At 39.3% G+C, this 20,154-nt stretch overlaps 1 protein-coding gene across 3 annotated transcripts in view; it reads right to left on the bottom strand.

The window, feature by feature from the left end:
• Nucleotides 1-211: 211 nt before the first annotated feature.
• LOC306766281 (dedicator of cytokinesis protein 9) overlaps nt 212-20,154 on the bottom strand; it is a gene marked incomplete at its 5' end in the record, with an annotated part of 72,201 nt that continues 52,258 nt past the window's right edge. For 2 of the 3 annotated variants that reach the window (XM_079253941.1, XM_079253942.1), the window contains 30 exons: nt 212-1,326; nt 3,157-3,295; nt 3,375-3,475; nt 3,558-3,748; nt 4,748-4,958; nt 5,048-5,194; nt 8,042-8,155; nt 8,274-8,396; nt 8,964-9,070; nt 9,184-9,241; nt 9,410-9,625; nt 9,745-9,858; nt 10,324-10,506; nt 10,614-10,751; nt 10,843-10,958; nt 12,227-12,363; nt 13,154-13,201; nt 13,290-13,356; nt 13,471-13,585; nt 15,093-15,226; nt 15,317-15,428; nt 15,993-16,109; nt 16,215-16,393; nt 17,633-17,744; nt 17,882-17,965; nt 18,084-18,230; nt 18,343-18,414; nt 18,514-18,639; nt 18,718-18,787; nt 19,070-19,185. In XM_079253941.1, coding sequence (XP_079110067.1) covers nt 1,201-1,326; nt 3,157-3,295; nt 3,375-3,475; nt 3,558-3,748; nt 4,748-4,958; nt 5,048-5,194; nt 8,042-8,155; nt 8,274-8,396; nt 8,964-9,070; nt 9,184-9,241; nt 9,410-9,625; nt 9,745-9,858; nt 10,324-10,506; nt 10,614-10,751; nt 10,843-10,958; nt 12,227-12,363; nt 13,154-13,201; nt 13,290-13,356; nt 13,471-13,585; nt 15,093-15,226; nt 15,317-15,428; nt 15,993-16,109; nt 16,215-16,393; nt 17,633-17,744; nt 17,882-17,965; nt 18,084-18,230; nt 18,343-18,414; nt 18,514-18,639; nt 18,718-18,787; nt 19,070-19,185 — 3,720 coding nt within the window. In that variant the 3' untranslated portion in view covers nt 212-1,200. Of the gene's footprint in view, nt 1,327-3,156; nt 3,296-3,374; nt 3,476-3,557; nt 3,749-4,747; nt 4,959-5,047; nt 5,195-5,794; nt 5,825-8,041; nt 8,156-8,273; nt 8,397-8,963; nt 9,071-9,183; nt 9,242-9,409; nt 9,626-9,744; nt 9,859-10,323; nt 10,507-10,613; nt 10,752-10,842; nt 10,959-12,226; nt 12,364-13,153; nt 13,202-13,289; nt 13,357-13,470; nt 13,586-15,092; nt 15,227-15,316; nt 15,429-15,992; nt 16,110-16,214; nt 16,394-17,632; nt 17,745-17,881; nt 17,966-18,083; nt 18,231-18,342; nt 18,415-18,513; nt 18,640-18,717; nt 18,788-19,069; nt 19,186-20,154 lie in introns of all 3 variants that reach the window. The other variant, XM_079253940.1, reaches the window with a different exon arrangement.

Here is a 20,154-nt window from a genome sequence, read left to right as displayed (position 1 = left end):
TCACACAATATTGCTTCCTTTTAGCCCTTGATCTGTTTTTCTTACTGCTGATTGTGTTGCTTTTACGATGGGTGGGAACACAAGATACAGGAGATAAGGAGACGGGTATATTTAATCCCTGACTCTTGATAAAAAGTATAATTCAGCAATATGTCAATACAGGATCCCGAGGCGAGAATAAGGAGTGAAAGTTCAAAGAAATGGGTGTTTTTATTTAAAAGAAGCATTAAAGAACATCTCTGTTTACAGCAGAACAGTGACTTTTGTTGTTAAATATAAAAAAAACAAAACACAATGCTCCCCAAATATAAGACATTTTCTTGAACATTTCAAATAACATAACAGTACAAGCTTCATATACTTCCACAGTAGGCATAGTGTCTTCCCCCCCATACCTCATCGCTTTGGCAAAAAGGTGGACATAATCCTTACAGTGTATGATTCCCACACAGCAACATACTTTGCAAATATTGCACACACTCCTTTTTTTTTTTTATATACAATAATAAACAACTTGGAATACACTTTTTTTGTATGCAATGGCTTTCAGGATTTTAAAACACTCTCATCAACATTTGAAGTGGTTAAAGATTGAATAGTAACATGAGTCATGGCAGGCCCGTCTGCAAAAATGGCCTTTTCTGGAAACGTAAGTTCATGTCCAGGGAAATGAACGTCAATGTATGCAGCATATATTTGTTTATAATGACATCAATACAGTGACTTATAAAAGTGAAATACTGTACATTGAAACACAATGTAAAACATTAGGAAAGTTGAAAAAAAAAAAGGTGCTTTTAAAAGGGGTAATGAAATGACATGCATGGTAAAAATCCCAACAGGAATGTCTCCAAATAAAATGCTCCATCTTTTCAGACACATTATGCCTCAACTAATGTGCAGGAGCAAAGCGTCATGACATCTCTGCTGCACAGTAACTTGTCTTGTTAAGCTTTGCCTCAGTCTTAAAAACTGTCCACTCCCAACACTGTGAATCACTTTGCCTGGTGAGTGTTATACAAGTCAAGTGCTTCACTCATAGCCGTCCGAGAGCACAAGACTACATAATTGATGCGAGTAATTTGTGCTTCAAGCAGCTTCCCTTTAAGCAGACTGAATCAGGGTGAAGTTTAGAAGCAACATTATGGCATGGACTGCAGGCCCCATCAGCGAGCATGCAGGTTGCTGTTCGGATTAGCATCATACCACTGAGGATGAGCTTGGGATGCCCTGGATGATGGCACTGGTAGGCGTACCACTAATGGCATTAAAGATGCGAAGCGAGTCTGGGAGGACGCTCTTCATGCCGTCTTCCACAGGACTGATCTGAAAATGAAGAGTGTGTAGTGCAACAATGAGCAAGTGTTAAAAGGTCAAAACGTAAGTTTTTTTCCATTAGTTTTAGTCAAGTACATTCTTTGGAAGGGTACAAGTTAATCAGTTGTATTGAAAGTTGATAATGATGAGATCAGTACCTCTCTAATGCCTATGGAGTAAACATGAAGTCACAGCTTAGCTTAATTAGCTTACATTTAGCTTAGCTTAGCATCTAAAATATCGTCAGCTTTGTCCAAAAGTAACAAAATGTGTGTTTCAGTTAATCTAATAATTATTTACCAACAAAGTTATGAGCTGAATAATTATTAAGCTGAAAGCATTGGGTCACTGGTAGAGCTATTCTAAAACGACAAATGAATGTTTAAAATTTCATTTTGAGGTAGTTTCCTCTAACAGTGTAGCTACATATTTACAGAAGCAACATTACTTAGTAAGAAAATGTCCCCATGAGCACAAAGTGGAAATTCAACATGGATTTAAAGTCAAAACCGAGTGGGAGGGTAATGCTGAATAATGTTTCCGTCTTTCTTGTGTAAACAGTATAAAACTGCAATATGTTGTTTTTGTAACAGCTGATTTGCATTCATAGCAGAATAGGTGTATTCCGGCTCAGATCAGTGCCCTCATATATGTAAATCCTAAAATTAATATAGTCTAAATATTAATAATTAATTACTTCAAATTGTCAGAAAAAAATTCACACAAAATATCTCATATAATTTTCTCAGCATCCATTCAGAAAGCTTAATACAGTTGAACACACACACACACACACACACACACACACACACACACACACACACACACACACACACACACACACACACACACACACACAGGAAAACAGTAAAAAAAAAAAAAAAGCTTATTCAGAAAATGAAAACACAAACTTGTGTATATAAAGAAATGGAAAAACAACTTTTTTCAAAGCACACATATTCAAATGCATAAAATTACTTATGCACACATATAAATACCATATGCACTGTACATGCTTCCATACTTTACATATACTCATGCAAGATAATAAGTCAGCAAGCCAAAAGAAAAAGCAAATGAGGGATTGTTGGTCTAGCCAGCTGCTGCTCAAAGCAGAGGAGTGTTTTGTCTTTGGACCTTAAAAAACTGCAGTAAAGAAATAAGAATCAGTTGATTCCAGTAAGTAATTTGGAGATAGTTTTAATAACTATCTCACGTTAGTAAAATATGTTTTCATGTAAAAAAGATCAATTATTTAATGACTCAAGTCTCAGTGTGCAGATTTACTACATATATAACTTGTTTAAGTGGAATGTTTCTGGTTATTCATTTTTACTGGGAACAAACACACTATTTTCAGTTAATAAACAAAAGAATCAGAAAGTCAGTGTCCCAAAAACGTCTCAGCAGCCCAAATCAGGATTAGTTATACTGATGAACAATAAACATGTGCTTCATGTATAGTTAATTTCCTGTTTATTACAAGGCTGTACAGATAAGCATGGCTTCATTCTGATTTGATTACCGCCAATCCACAAAGTGAAGAGGTGAACCTTAGTTTTAGAAGCACTGGACAAATGCCAGGACTTTTAATCACTTGACAATTAAAACTTCCATGCTCTTCTCTGGCTGGACCAACAATTAATAGCTCCATCTTTATAGCACGCTAATGCTTATTGTGTTACCATGAAATCTGCACGTGAGCACAAAGGAAAAACAGAGAATGGTTGATTAGAGAGTGCTTTGTCACCACAGCAAACATTGCAAATGGCACTTTGCTTGCCACAGCCTGTTTCAGAGAGGTTAAAGGCGTAATAATATTACAGAAAATGAACGTACTTGCTCGTGCATTATGATGGACAGCTCTCTGACTAGGTCTCTGTAGTTGGCTTTCATCTCATCGTGATACTCCTGTTGGTCCTCTTTGATCAGTCGCTCATTAATGCCCAAGCCGTGGCCACATGCCTCCACAAAGTTCCTGCACAGAAAAACAACATTGGGATATGTTAGAGAGATGGCAACAAACAGCTTGAGGACTCTGACACCTTACAGCTCACCTGAAGACTTCTTTCAGCTGTTTGACCTTGTTATCTGGATACTTCTTGGCACTTGTGTCATCCAGAAAAGCTCTGGCATATGCAAGAGGCCCAGCGTTTACCTGAGGATGAATGTTATTTCTTAATTTAATGCCACTAAACATGTCAGGTGTGTCCAAATGTTGACTAAATCTAAGCAGGCACCTGGACACTGATGCTGCCTTGCAGTTTGAGCTGCAGACGGATCATGTCCACCTCGCTGGATGAGCACAGCTGTTTGATCTCTGCCACCTTCTTGCTCATCTCATCAATCGCCACCTCAATGGGGCTCAGATCAGTGTGGTGTTGGTACATCACAGCAATACGTTTCTTCACGTAGGGAAAGCAGTGTGTGGCTGTGAGGACATAAACAAAAAAGAGATTAGTGAATTGCTTGCTCATTGCATGTACCTGAATGCACTTTACTCAGTTTTACAGCTCTCTCTCCACTTGCATGTGGACTGTACACTCCATGAAAGCTTCCACATGGTAAAGATAAGATGATAAGATTGAACTTTTGATCCCTTTGTATTATAAAACAATATAGCGGTGACTGGGATTAGAAAAACAGCTGAGATGTTTAAAACTTTATCAAGATGAATAAATGAATGCTGAGTAATGTAATAGGTAAACCACTGACGTGAAATGTACACTAGTTACTAAATACATTTAGTTAAAAATAGATCTGTTTAACATGCATCACACTTATTACGATTATTCTTTAAACTTGATGCTAAAGTTTATCAACTTATTGTTGATTGTATTTATAGTCAGATTTAGGGTATAGAGCTCGAAGTATAGAACCTGAAATGAGAACTACACTGGTTTTTCTGAGATAATCTGACTTGCCATGAGCAGGTCTTCCCAACTTATAATTGTAACTTTTTTCATTGAATGGATGAATTCATATGTTGGACGAAAATGTTAAAACTTTAAATGTCTATATTATGCAGATTAGACTGACCTACACTAAGTCTGATTTATAAATCTTTAAAATCTTTTAAATAAGACTAAAAATATTTGCATTCTCAGTCTTTGAATGATTTATTCACCTAATTATTTTACTCTAATTTTTTAAAACTGCACACATATCAAACTCAGGTTGTTATAAAGTGGATTCTCATAATCTATTAAAAAAATGTCAAATGTTGGAAAAAATTTTAACTGGCTCAGAAATAAAATAGAAATAATGTTTTGTTTTTAAAAAAAAAAAAATCAATTTAATGTTTGTAAAATTTAAGACATCTAAAAAGCACTTATTATTACTTTATCTCTGAGAAGCCATACAATACGACACAAAATCTGATTGTGTAGCTTAAACCCCACAATTACAGAAAGCTAACAATGTCATTTACTTGTCAGTATAGTCCTGCGTTTGCACTGCTCCTCCACACCGCCTTGCTTTTTGCCTGATATTGTGAAAGGCATCTCAAATACAAATCGCCGGATGTTGTGGCTCTTTTCAAAGTCCGTCTTCCTGTCAACCAGCTCCTTCTCCTCAAGGTATGGAGTCACATGAGTCACTTGGATGTATGCGTACTTAGAGTCCAGATCTTTTGGATTAATCTGCAGAGGATACAGATCATTACAAGAGATTGGGACGCATAAACTAGCAATCAAACCTCATCACACATCGTAAATCAACAAAGTCTCACCCGTCCCGAGTCCTGAATCATCTTCACGTTCTCTTGTCCAAACTTGTCAGAGTACAGTTTGAGGAGCCTCTGGGATATCTCAGATAGAGGTGTGAATTTGGGTTCTTTGTAGATATACTCTTTACCATCTTCATCTTCAAAAAAGCCCTAAAGAAGATAAAGTACCCTCAAATGTTGACTTTAACAAACAAAAACACTGTGTTAATCTGTTAGATATATTTAAAAACAAACAAACAAACAAACAAAAAAAAAAACACCTTCAGACATATGTGATTTGTGAGTGGGAGTCAGCACAACACTGATAAAATGTCATTACTGAAGACTCAGCCCTGAGGTGAATGTTTCGGCAGACTTTCGAAATACACAGCCCGCTATATAAGATCCAAGACAATCAACTACAAAAAAACAAAACTTAACTAGTGTTAGTTCTTAGGTGAGCAATATACTAAAGGAGATTGGTGGGCACATTTCAATACGTTATTTATCTTGCATGTGAATTGCAAAAAAAAAAAAAAAAAATCCAATGGGTAAAGATGGGTAAAGTCATGCGTTTATCCTGCTATTAGCCTTTACAGGGTTTCACTATGATTAGCACAAGACTGAGGCAGAAGAACGGGAAGAGTTAAAGGTCTAAGAGATAAGCACTGCACACCGAATAGCACTGCAGACTGCATTAGTGAAGGAGAACAACACAGCCTAAACCACCACTGCAGTCCCAACTGAATGTTGGCTTTCATACTAATTTACCTCAGCATCTGAATCAGTAAACTGGTACTGCTACAGGAGTGTGGATAACACAAGAAAATAAAACAATTGTTATAAAAATATCTAGATACGTTGTGAATACATGAGATGAATTTCTGATTTAAACTGCTGCATGTGATCACAGAGTGAAGAGAAACATAGTTCTGCAAGTTTAATATCTACTAAAGGACACGGCTGGAGATAACCACATCTGACAAATCCCTCATAAAAGATTTTAAAAGACGGTTATTCTGAGTCAATTTAACCAACAGTCCCCACCTCAGGTGTTTTTCTGTTTTTCCTGCTAAAAGGCAAACTACACTCAGGTCTAGATATAGTTGGAGACTGACACACGTTTTGTTATATTAGCTGTTTATCAAAAATAAGATACAAGTATCTAATCAATATGAGCTTAATGTGCAGACTCTCAGCTTTAATTTAAAAAATATTCACATCCAAATTAGAAGAAAGGTGTAAAAATTACAGTTCTTTAACATGGATCACTCTGTTGACTCTAAAGCTACTGCAGTCTGTGGGCATTCCCTCATTAATCCATCATCAACTAAGCAGGTAAAAGGTCTGGACTTATTACCAGGTGCAGCATTTAAATTGGGAAGCTGTTGCTGAAAACCCACATTATGCACTCAAAGAAGCTCTTAATGAATGTGACAAAGACTGTTCGTCAGCTGAGAAAAAGACAAAATCCATCAGAGAGATAGCAGAAATGTTACTGGCCAAACATTCTGAGGGAGAGAAAGCACACCGGTGACTCTAGCAGGCCCAAATGTCTGACTTGGGCATGAGGGTAGGTGGTCCGTGTTGGGTAGCTCTCGAGCTGCTGAGCCCTGCACTATGTCTCTGGGATAGGGCCCGGCACATTGCCAGGCCTCAAGGCCACAGCAACGCTCTGGCTGGGGCTTTCCTCTGCCTCCAGACAGTCGTCCCTGGGTTGGCTGGTCTTATATCCATAAAGCTCATCTTGCCAAAACAAATTAGTTCGGCACAACACAGCAGCCACACCTGCTTGGTATAACGCTGGACAGAGCAGATTAAAAACAAATAAAAAACCTTTAATCTACAGAAAGTTCATTGTTTCATTACTTTTGAGCCCTTTGCATAAAATCGGTTGCAATCCTGAAACGCTCCAAAGGATAATCCAGTCTAGTTCATAGTGTCGTTAATTTCTATAGTCGATTTAGTTCCTTTGTTATACGGCATTCAGATTTACTATCAGCCTATCTGACATGTTTCAACGGTAGTCTTCCATCTTCATTAGAGGTGTCACTGGATGGGATGTGATGTTGCCAATGAGTTGGACTGACAGGTCGACACTGCCTCAAAGTACATCAGCTGATTTGTACAAGTCACACATTATCCAGAGACACCTCTGATGAAGACAGAAGACTACGCTCGAAATAGGTAAGCTTATGCTTATGCTAATGCTAACGTAAGAAGTAAATCAGCCTGCTCCTGAGGATGTTTTTACTCAGTCGGTTTAAATTAAACCTGAAGGTCTGCACTTTAATTACATCTCAGTTCTTTCATTTAAAAGCCATTGCAACGGCATATTTTATAATAAAAGAATTTCGTTTATAGGTACAGATAACTATTGGATCTAAAAGGACCCAATTTGTCCAACACACACAATGAAAGCAAAAAAATAAAAAATAAAAAATAAAAATTATACAAAATTTCCTCAGTACCATTTCTGAAGTTCAAAACTTCTAAAGTACAAGTTAGGAAACGTGGTTAGACTTCCCTCACAGCTGTGATATTTGGTAATCCTCATTCAAATTGATTTTTCTGATAATTGGTGAACCAAAGAACAAAAATTAATAAATAAAAATTATTTTTAAAAGGAGGTGAGGACGTGACAAAGAAAACATGAAAAGTGACACAGAACAGCCCAACTGTAACTTGTAGCAGCAAGCTATGACTGAAAAGTGTGAATGGATTACAGCAGCACCAACACCACACAAAGACTCAGGCTGCTCAAAAAAAGCTCGCAGGGTGCACTGCATGACTTACCGCTGCCTTCAAAGAGGATAAATAAAAAAGCAGAGAAGAGCATTAGAGTATGTTATAAAATGGGACAGCATGCGGTCATGCTCTTAAAACTATAAAACCCCTGAGAAGATCACTCGTAACAAAACTGCTATGAAATCAAACCTCAAATACGTAAAATCACAAGTAAATGAAAAGTAACCCGTGCAGACAGAACTTACGTATCTGTCTAAAAGATGAACTCACCTGGCCAAAGAAAGCCACTCTGAAGTATGTGCCCAGCAGCCTCTTCCCTGTATGCATGACCTCTGTTACTTTACTGTATGCTCGATGCAGTGTGTCATACAGATGGGCCAGTTTCTGTGCAAAGTTATACAGCTGAATCAGCATTTAAATAACTGCCGTATGTCAAGGACTTGGGTAAATTAGCAGAAATTAGTTATCATGTAATCACACTCCAAATGGGGGGAATTTGTACCTCAAAGTCCCTGCGTTTCTCATAAATGGGGATTATGAGCTTGTAGATGTCAGAGATGAGCTCGTAACGCTCTGCTTTCCACAGTCCATCTGCACACTCCTCCAAAAGCTCCATTAAGACATCCTAAAGGGGAAAACAGAAGGTGAGAGTTGATGCTATACACCACTTTAAAACACATAGCTTGCACAAAACGTCTTTGATTTTACCACTGAAATGTATCACAAGGGTGGAATAGTCAGAGCAATTAGACAAAGAAATCTGACTGATCATGACACTGACAAAAATGCTATTAGGCTCAGTAGCCTCCAAGATTATTTGTTTTTACAAAAATATACAGTAAGTAGCTTTAAAAATATCAACGTGTTGTGTCCTCACATAGTTTACTCCTTTTGTTTTATAGTTGGACATCAACTGTCATATCTTTGATAAAAAAAAAAAACAGGCCGCTGGCCAGATAGAGCTTGTAAATCATGAATGATTATTCATTTGCTGGTCTGTTTGATTTTAATTAGACGACTGCCAACCCTAATTTTATAAACATGGCCTTTCAAGTTCAAGATAAGATAAGATGTTCTCTGTATTTGTCATCCTGTGACATGCATATAAACATTATGACATGCCTTTATAAATTTATCTAACCATTACTCGGTCCAAATAAAACCCCAAATAATACTAAAAGGACCAGAGCACCTCGTTGAAATGGACATCCTGCATCCCGACGTCCTCCATCATCGCTGCTTCTTCATCAATGTTTGGAGTAACAACTCGGAAAGCTGAGCAGCCCTGCTTGAACATGCCTGCACACAGTTGGACAAGATAAGAAAAAAATACGAATAAAAATATTTAAAAAAAAAAAAAAGCTTCTATCTTGCTATTAAAGCAATTATTTTAATCAAATATATGTTAGCACCTTTTCTCCTTAGGTATTCTGCCACAAGTGCTGCAACATGCACATAGCACATGGCTGCCTGTAAACATGCAAGAATAAATTTAGTCAGATCAAAAAGGAAGATGCAGGAAGAACTGATTGATTTATTGGCTCCAACTCAACACATAAACTGGACAAACATAAAACAGAAACCGTGAATTGCTCATCTTATTCAGCCACACAGACTCATCAGTATTTAGTGACAGACCTCTGATAAGTCTCCGTTCTTCACATGAATTCGAGCCATACTGTCCAACCAGGTCTTGCGTAGCTCGGGGGTGCTGGCGTAAGACTTAGCAAGGCTGTACTGCAGATCTACCAACATCTCTGGGTCCTTCTCGTGCTCCTTCATCTGAGCCGTGGCCATCAGAACCGTCCTGATGCGTTTGGTCAAGTCCTTCACATCTGATGGGAAAGCTGTGTTCTGTTGACGAGAAGGAAGTTGTTCAGAGATGCGTCTGACGCATCACTGCTGTTTCTGCTTTTGTGTCGTTTTGATTGTTAATTTCAGTGAAACCAGAACATCAACCAGAAGTTCTTTACCTTAATAGTTTTATCACTGTTGGCACAGTTGTTGATGATAGACAGAGACTGCTGAAAGCGGGTACTACCAATCCCAATTACATCCGCTATCAACTGACTGACAGCAATCACCACCTAAAGGAAAAACACAGATATTGATTATTTGAGGACCATGCAAACGGCAATGTTCCATAAAAAAGATAACAAAATTCATCATGGAAATAATGGCTAAAATAGTTTATTCTTTTTTTTTTTTTTTTTTTTTTTATAAAACTCAGTGAAACCAAGCATGCAGAGTAGCACAAAGCTAAGCCTTCCTGTTTTTTCCATAACTTGGAGTTGTAAAAATAGGGGGTAAATATGGAAATTATTCAGCTTGTATCTGTTATTTGGTCTATTGATGGACAAATATAAATCAATTTTATTGACCAAAATAACTTATTTAACAGTTTTATGTGCGTGTGGCAAGAAATCTGATTCCTCCTTGCAGATTTAAGTCGTATAAAGCTGATGAATCAATATTAGGTGTGTTGGTTGCGCCTTTAAAAATAACCTTGGGTCTCTAAGCTGCAACATAAATCCACAGAAGAACCATCATACCTGTAAATGTGTCCTCACAAAGGATTTACGACATGTATAGTCAAAGTTACTCTTCATCAGGAAATACAACAGATGGGCTGCATCGCTCCGAATGGAGCTCAGCTTGGAGTTGCAGCACTTCAGGATCTCGTAGCAGAACGCTGCGCACATGTCTGCACGGCCTTCAAAAAATGTGCAGGGGAACTAGAGAGTATAATAAAGACAAGACCAGTTCTTAGCTTCTGGAATCATCTCAATGATTTAATGTAACAAACTTTACATTAAACGAAAACACCAGAAGTTTGACTTACCTTATAGATGAAGGTGCGTAGTGTTGTAAAGACCTGCTTTAGGGCCGTTTCTGACTGATTAATGCGCAAGAAGCAGAGGTGGACTTCAAACACCTTCTTCATGAGTGGACTATGGCCATGGTCAGCGCATAGCTGTGTCTGTGAGGAAACAAGCATCATCTCTCAAACTGATGAAGTACCGATTTAACAGAATATGATCGCAAAATCTGGGAAGTATCTTCTTTTGCACCTTGAAACCCATGATGAAGATGTTGAGAGTGTCCAGGACTGTCAGGCAGACTTCAGTGGCGATGTTGGCCTCCAGCAGTGACTGATTTAACACATCTGCATCAGAATGACTGTAGGCTGCAAAGACACAACAACATGCTGTAGCTCTTTCATGTATACTGAAGCACCAGAGGTAAAAACTCATCACAGAGGCCACTTTGTCATATAATACTATATCTCTTAGTGTTAAAGGCAAAGCTGGTGCTTAAAAGATGGAAGTTTTCTTTTAATATATTGAAAAGATAAAAGTTTCATTCCAAACTGGGGATAAAACAATCTTCTGCCACATAAGCATAATGTTTTGATGACAGGAAATATGGTTAAGTACAAACTAATGTGTCATTTTGTGGTGGGGATGTACACCAAGGACTCAGATGAGAAAAACAAACTGGGATGTGATTTTAACCCCCTACTCAAAAAAAAAAGGCAGGATATGACAAGGATACAGCCTGGCAACCACAAAATACACATCATCAGATGCACAATAATAAAGTCATCCATGTGCACCACAGCTGTGATGCCATGTCCAATGGAACAATATGTCATCCACTGTAACAGGCATCATGCAGCCCAGTGGTAATAATATCCAAAAGTCAATTTTGTACAACACATGTGCTTCTTTTCTATTTACACTGCATCTAATATTTTCTTACTGAGATGACCAGCCGTTCTCAGTGTGTTTTCTCCTTTTTTTCTTAATATTTCCTGATGCAAGCCTCATTTTCAGAACATTTGTAAACAAATGTCTGCAACATCCCCAGCAGAAATGACATGTAAAGGCAAAACATCTGTTCATAAACAGTCACAGTTATTTCCTTTAAAATGTTTCTAAAGAACATCAAGCTGTATTTCTTTTTTAACAATGGTCAGATTTTTTTGGAAGGAAACTCTTTACAGTTTACATGGATTTCTTTCACAATGTGAAATAAAGTCCAAAGCAGATGAGCTGTTGCGCAGAGGGATGAAAAGATTTAGAAAGATACTGTTCAGTTAAAATGTGCATGCTCTTCTGTCAACCAGATGAACAAAACCAGTAATAAGCATCCTGCCAACCTGACACATTCTTACCATGCTCTACAGATATTCCAAGAATACTTGAAATCTTTCTTACACTGAAAACACAAAGAGACTGCATTAAATGATGCCATTTAACAGAATGAGCCCTTGCGTCCCCCATGCAGGTGCTGTAAAACTGTGAACAGCTATCTTGGTTCTACTATTACGCTGTACAGAGGACGAAGAAGGAGATGATGAGAAGCATGAGGAGTCAGACTACATGAAGTGAGGAGGAGGAAGAAACTCTGCTAGTGGATGTTTGATGACAGCTGGAGTACGGAGGCACTTACTGTGGTTAAAAGTGTATGAGTTATCCAGGCTGCTGAGCTGCTGTAAGCGGGCATGCATCATTCCCGCCCTGTTACGGGACACAGGCAGAGTCTGAGACTTCCGCTCATGTGCTACAGGTCCTGCCCCATCCTGGTTCCTGATGAGGAAACAGGATAATGTTAGATGGAGGGCCAATTACCAGCAGTGTTGTTAAGAGTTAGCAAAGCAGGTTAAGGGGAATTATAATCCATTTAACCCGCTTGGGTAATGAAACAAAGTTCCCAAATGTGCTGAGAGCTGAAGAAAGTTTGAAAATCTTAAAAGAGCACATGAGACTTTGAAAGTTAAAATGTGGTTATGAGTGCACGTCTGGCATGCAGTTTAAAGGTGGTAATTGTTTCTGCAGCATTAACGCAACCACTCAAAGCTAAAGCCATGCACATGAGAAGCAAAAGAGCCAGTGAGTTTAGATAGTCAAGAAAAGAGTCACAGCACTGCAACATTTCTAACTGGAGGCGAGAAAACATCATGCAACCAATCGGAAATGTCAGATCCACCTTCAGGCTTACCCAGGCAGGAGAGGGCAGGAACCAGGTGTTATTTCAGTATGTTAAACTGGCCAGCATTTCAGTGAACAGAGATAGGAACAGTGGTGGGAGGTTAAAGAGAAAGAACACTGAAAGCCCTCTGAGAAGGGAGACCAAAACGTTCATTATGGAGAACGTTTGATCAGTTCTGAATTATACTCCAAGTATTTGTTCTCAGGGTTTTGAACACTCACATTTTACAGTATTTTTTAACCAAAACAGTAAAAATTAATCAATAAAAAGATTAATAATCCTGATAAACTGTATGTAACTTAAATTGCAATAAAAAAAACCCCAAAAAACTGTTGTGTTTATTTATAAAGACAGGTTCCCTGCAGCCAGGAATCCTTGCAACATTACCTTGCTATGTATCTCTTTCCCATGTATCTGAACTGATGAAGGCACACCCTGAGAGAGGATGAGAGAAAAATAAATAAGTCCTCTTTTAATTTTAGCAGCACTTCTGATGTGTTTCTATAACAAAAAAGTGCATTACTCGATTAAAGTGAAGAAGTCCATTAGCTCAGCAGACGAAGCCTTGTTCCAGTATGTGAACAGAGCGTCTGGAGGAGAAACAGACTGACACTGTAGAGAAAACTTGTTTTCCTCACAGGAAACATGGCAGCAAGATCAGTGTTTGAGATGCACAGTAGAAAGCAGCAGAAGGGAGATTTTACCCTCAGACATGCTTTTAAGCACATGTAGAAAACACATGAGGAGGCTCTTGATCTCTGCCTGGTCCAGTTTGTCACAACGCAGCAGGGCGCTTCCCAGGGTCGAGGCAGGCTGATGCTGGGGAGGGGGGGGGGGGGGGCAAACAGGGCAGTCAGGCACAGACAGAAACATGTTAAGTCCTGCTTTTGGACATGCTACTAAGTTTCTGTCGTTCTAGGAAAAGCCAACCTTCGCCTCAGAATTGGCAATTTTACCTGAATTTAGATTTACAAAAATCTATATGGGGGTCTTGAATGAGGGTAAGGAGACTTGTAAGTCAGATATTAGACTACTTCAACTCAACTATAACCAAACCACATTAGCTACCTGAAAAAAAATCTTTAATGTATATCTAAAATGTTGTTTTACAGACAATCAAATCCTGACATTTGCTACTCATGCATTTTGCAAGAATCAATAAGGAAACTGCTCTTTCTGACTTACGGAGCGTTTACAACATTAGAGAAATGTAGTTTCTGAAGGTCTGAAATAGACCAGTTAAGCTAGTCTAATGAAGTCATTCACACAGATGTTCCACAGCTCTATGTATGCTGGAAAATATTACGCTGGACAGAAAGCATAATTTTCTCCCAGCTGAGCCGGAGAGCAGGGAGCAAACTAAACCAATTCAGGGCCGTAACAGCTCTACCACAGCAAGGGGTTGGAAATACACCAAGCACACGCTTTGCCAGACGTTAGTCTAGACCGTGAAAGTGGCTAGGGATGACCTCATGGAAAGCATGAGGCAGTTGCTGTGGTTTTTAAAAGGCTGTTGTGTAGAGTGGAGAACTTTTAGACTAAAGTTAGAGTTCTTGAAAAGCTGGGTAAAGCTATGGGACAGTTATTTTTATTCAATATAATGACTGTTGTCAATATTTTGGGGTTTTCTACTTGTGACTCATGATGGAGCCCACGACACATATGTTAAATCCAGTGAGCTACGTAAAATAAAACAGCAAAGCGCTTAATACAAAGTATTTTGTGTCTAATAGGAGTTTTCTCAGATTTAGCTTGAGGCTGTTTATTATCACAGTGAGAGATGAAACCACACAGCACACATGAGAATGAGAAAATGCTTTAAGCATGCAAGCTCATCAACATCTGGCAAACAAAGCCTGTGGTGTAACACATCTGCTTTATAACAGAAGAATAAACTTAAAGTTGAAAGATTTGCTGGCAAAGAAAGGGCTTAGAGTTGTGGGCACTCATACACTCTCACACACACTATCATTCCCAGATGGGACACTCCTAGGAGGTGTGAAGGAAGGAGGGATTTAGTACTTGAAGTGAAATGCTGGACTGCAGGGCACTCTCTGGGACACAGGGGGCAGTGAGCAGGGAGAAGTCCATGGTGACACGCTTGGTGTGCAAAGAGAGCATAGACTCCTCAGGCTCCGTAAAGAAGCGCAGAACATTGACAGAGTGTCTCCGTACAAACTTATCCGTCTGCCACGGCCCGCCATACAATGACGGTGGGAAGTTAAGGGTACAAGTTAACAAAGAGTGACATTCTGTGACGCTTTGGTCATTATCTGGGAGTCTCTGCTGTGGTGTCACAGAAAGATGAAATCTCTTTAAAGCATACCTTGTCTAGAGAATTGCCTTTATCATTGCTCCTCTCAGGCAGGCTGTTCCCAGAATCAGTGCTGATGAGTGAGCCACGAGAGTCTGCGTGGCGCACAGAGTTAATGTTGGGGGTGGATGCTGCATGGGGCGAAGCTGCAAAGCGCAATCAAAAGGAGCCGATAAGGATCTGAGAGTAAAATCAAATTTATTTTAAAAATTATGCCGATCCATGTCCACACTCACTGGTGCCTGATATGACCCCAAAAACATCTTTGTGCAAACTGGTATCCAGAAAGGTGCTGGACCTGGGAGGTGTCATCAAGGAGTTGCTCAGGAGTAAATCTTCTCTCCCATTCTAAGTTGAAAACAATGGAAGAGTCAACAAAAATACTGAATGCTATTCTTCTGAGATTCATTTTTGTTATGAATATAACATATGTATGCATATAACCAGTTTAGTCATCTTTTTGATTGAACCATGTGATTTACACAACACACACACACACACACACACACACACACACACACACACACACACACACACACACACACACACACACACACACACACACACACACACACACACACACTCTAATGCATGTCCTGTTTCCTAATTTGCACTGGGGAAGGTGTTTTTTTTTTTTTTTTTAGTTTTTTCACATTTAAAATAAAAAGCCTAAATATTTGTGCTGTAAACTCTCAGTTCCTGCAACACTGAAAAATGGTTGTCACACTGGAATGTTTGTCAGGACTGCTCACAGAAGACATTTCTTCTCAGTGTTTTATTATTTTTCTTTATATACTGAATTCGAATGGGAGTATCGGGTTACAGAGCTTCCAAAAGATGTGATGATTTTAGTTTCTGACATGACTGAAAGGAACAGCAGTACCCAAAGAAGCCACGAGGTGGCTCTCTTACATTGTTGGAGTGGTTGATGGTGAACGGGGACACTTCCTTCACATTCAGCCTGTTGACGTTTTCCTGAAGCAAACCAAACAAGGGAAAGTACAGGGTAGCCAGCCTGGCTTGCTGGCTCTGAGGGGGGGGAAAAAAACTCTTAATACATGTCAAAATCACCTATGTGTAAGTGAAAATGCAACAAAAACAGAGATGGAGAGGCAATTAAAAGGTCCTACGTACCTTAGAGGAGTAGCGGTCATCAAATGTGTGTTTAATCATCAGGTTCTTCAGCACCTGGATGGCGATCTGACGAATCTCCCTGAACTCCTGCAGGGCTGCGCTCACCTCCCTGAGCAGAAGCCCGACCAGAAAGTGGTTTTTACAGAAGTCATCTGTCAGCGAGTAATCCAACTGGAGGTCTGTAAGGCAGAAAGAAGATAATGAGGAATTATGACTGACTAATGAGAGGGGATGAAGTCACAAAGAGCCTAAAATGATGATTAAATGTACATATGTGATTTTAATATCTATGCATTGTGATTAATAATATGAGAACATGAAAGGCTGGGAAGGATAGTGATTGTTGCCACGACTAAAAGCTAGACTTTTTGACTATTACCAAACAGTCTGTATGAAGACAAATAAAAAGACACAGAGACAAGCTCAGACTTTCAAGTTTGACAGATTGCCCCTGTGTGAAAGACAGATTGTTGGAGACCATTCATTCATTCATTCATTTTCCGAACCGCTTATTCCAATTCAGGGTCGCGGGGAAGCTGGAGCCTATCCCAGCCGGCTTTGGGCGACAGGCAGGGTACACCCTGGACAGCTCGCCAGTCCATCGCAGGGCCACACACAGAGAGACGAACAACCACTCACGCTCACACTCATTCCTAGGGGCAATTTAGAGTGACCAATCAACCTATCATGCATGTGTTTTTTGGAAGGTGGGAGGAAGCCGGAGTACCCGGAGAGAACCCACGCATACACGGGGAGAACATGCAAACTCCACACAGAAAGGCCACTGACCAAACCGACCTTCTTGCTGTGAGGCCACAGTGCTAACCACTGCGCCACCGTGCAGCCTGTTGGAGACCAATAGTGTGAAAAGACAAACAAAACTTAAGCTTGTGTGGAACAGCAGCAGCGGTTCACAGATGGTTTCTAACAGTATATAAGATGGATGAAGAAGATCCCAAATCACACATATACACAGATTCCAACAAAAATGTGATTTTGTCTACTTAAATCTTTTCCAAACTGGTATTATAAACCGCCAGGTTTGGAAAAGTTGGTTAAAAGACGCATCTGATTTGTCTGCAGTAAAAGAATATAAACAGATCTCTCATCACTACTCATAAACCCCAAACTACTTCAAGATCTCATCTTCAGTGATGAATGATCATATATTAATCTGCCGTGTTTTGACATGACATGCAAGCAGCACTCCTTGCACCTACCTACTGGAGTATCATATGACTCCACTGTATCATATGAATAAAGCTAATTGAAGAAAACAAAAAAAAAAAAAGAAGTGCATTTTGTCAAAAGGCAGACAAACAATGGCAATTATTATATTCTTATTATTCTTCTTTAACAAATCCAGTTCAAGCAAACTGTGAGGGCGCCACTAAGTTGTATGAATGGATTTTTGTCACCTTGAAACCTCAGTATCCTCCCCTTTCCAAATGGCATGGGTAGATTCAGGGGCACGAAGTGCTCGTGGTTGGACACAACACGCAGGAATTCAAATTTGAGCTCAAACAGTGTCTGCAGGCAAAAACAACAGAAACAATAGAAGCACCATAAATGTAACACAATCCAATGCCTGGATTATCAGAATGTTTAATAAAATCTCACTTATACAAACAGGCACTCATGCAATTTGCATCTATGTCTTTTTATACCTTTGGATCTCCAGGCATAAAGCAGTTTATATAGTTGTTGATCTGCTTGAACACAAAGCCTCGATCCATCAGATTGAAGCAGCGCTGAAGAATGAAAGAAAAAGCTCTCTTGTCATTATTTTTTTTAGCAAACATTTAAAGAAACTAAATATAAGGTAGATGAGTCATTATGTATGGGCGGTGGTTTAAAAGCTCTCTCCACCTTGATGAAGACTGCCAGGCTGTGATTGGCATTCCGAGCAGCATCCAGGTTGTCCTTGTACTTCTGGGTGATGTGTGGCATCATCATGTTGACCAGAGTCTCCACAGTGTGATGGAAGGATGCTGAGAAGCGCTGATTCCTGGACAGCTGATGGATGCAAACACAGTACTAATGATCTCATTTAACATAAAAAACCCCAGTTCACAACATAAGTCTGAGTGGTGTGCATAGTCTGGTAGATGCACTTTGGTAAACTTACCTTCACTTTACAGCTTTCAATCAAGTACTGAGCCATGGACTTGACTAAGGCCTCAAAGAAATACCAGGAGTACTGCAGGGGACGTAGGCATTGGTCAGAGAACAATATAGAAAAAACTTTTATTTCTAATTACACAGTGGGAAATGATTTAAAACTGAACTAAACTGTTACCTTGAGCAACTTGTTACTCGTCAGGAAGTCAGTGGAAGGTTTCAGGATTGCAGTCATGGCTTTAGCTAATTCTTCATGCACTGTTCGGTTGGTGGAGGATGTGTATGGCTCAGTCCTGAATACAAACTGCATGCAAAGATACATGTTAGTCCTCCAGTGCAGAGACTTAATGCAGTTCTAATGGAACAGACATACGAGTTTTACCTTCACATAAGAGCGGAGATAGTGCTCCAAGCCTTCTTCGTGGCACTGGGCTACAATGTGAATCATGACTCTAATAGAGAACAGTGCAAGAAAATAGGATGAGTGAGGAGGTTTTTATGAATTGTGATACCCTGTGCACAAGAACTCTGCTGCTGCAACTGTGGTGACAGGTCTATCAGATCATAAACATAACTTAAATCAATCATTTACTGGCACAATCACCAAAAAATCTGATGCTACTAATTGATTTAGCTTCTACAGTACTGAAATGTAGCTTTATTTTAATCATAAATTCATGACATTGTTTGCAATTTAACACACTGCAATATCAAGGAACATGTCAGGGACTTGCCTGGTGACGTTGACTGCCACATCCTCTTGGGTGGCGCTGGTCAAGACCCTGAACAGTTGATTGAGGATGGTTGGCAGGAACTTGATCATCACATGAGTCTCCATGGCATGCAGACTCTGTGGGCAAAATGTCAGGGAAACATGAATAAAAAGGAAAAAAATTAATAAATAAATAAATAAAAATCACATAATGTAAAATGAATAAGGTATGAAAGACTGCCAGTAACTATTGTATGTAACAAGACAAATTTAATAAGAGATGACATGAGTAAAGAGAACTGGGCTAGTGACCAATTATATCATCTAGTGACATGAAACTGCAATATCCCCAGATACTCAAACATTGATGTGTTTGCAGAGGAAACTAGCATAAGCCTGCTGACACAAATGGCGAGCTGCCATCCACCAAAGCTGACCTGCTGTTTGACCCTCAGGCTGTTGTTTGTATTCGCCGCTGTGTTTACATTAGAATTCGGCACATGCACTGAACCAAGGGATGCTTTCTGTATCAATGTTCACCAAAGGAGGAAAAAAATAGCAATTCCCATGAATTGAGAATTAGTGAAGGAAAAAAGGAAGAATCTAACAGCTAGAGCAAGAAATATGCCAACCAGGGGAGGACTTGTGACAGATTTACTGGCATCAGCTTGGCCTCTGCAGGTAAATAAATTTAGTATGCTTGGCAGAGAAACAAGTTCTGCAAAAACTGTCCAGAAGAATGCACTGTTGGCAAGCTAAAGCACACAAAAAAGTACATTTCCTTCCATCTGACTCAGCATCAGCCATGTTTGACAGTCTGTGGTTTAATGGTGAATATGAGGAAGAGTTAAGATTGCAAATTATAACAAAGTGAGGGACAGAAAAATGCCACATTTCTTCAGAAAACTGCAGTTGTCACCCATTATTTCTGCTTTCATGCCGGGCAGCGCACATGGTTACACAGTGGATGCAAATACAAACAGACTTTGTGTCAACATTGGTGGAGTGTGGTGTTGCTGTGATTCAGTGCAGTATTTTAAGTTTCTCTGGCAGTATTTCTCAAGATAGCAGATTAAGTGAACTACATTACATGAAAATAATAAAGAC

Source organism: Telmatherina bonti (assembly GCF_933228915.1).
Source record: "Telmatherina bonti genome assembly, chromosome: 15".
NCBI lineage: Eukaryota > Metazoa > Chordata > Actinopteri > Atheriniformes > Telmatherinidae > Telmatherina > Telmatherina bonti.
Note: the sequence above shows the minus strand (reverse complement) of the source record. Positions and strands in the feature narration are given on the sequence as shown.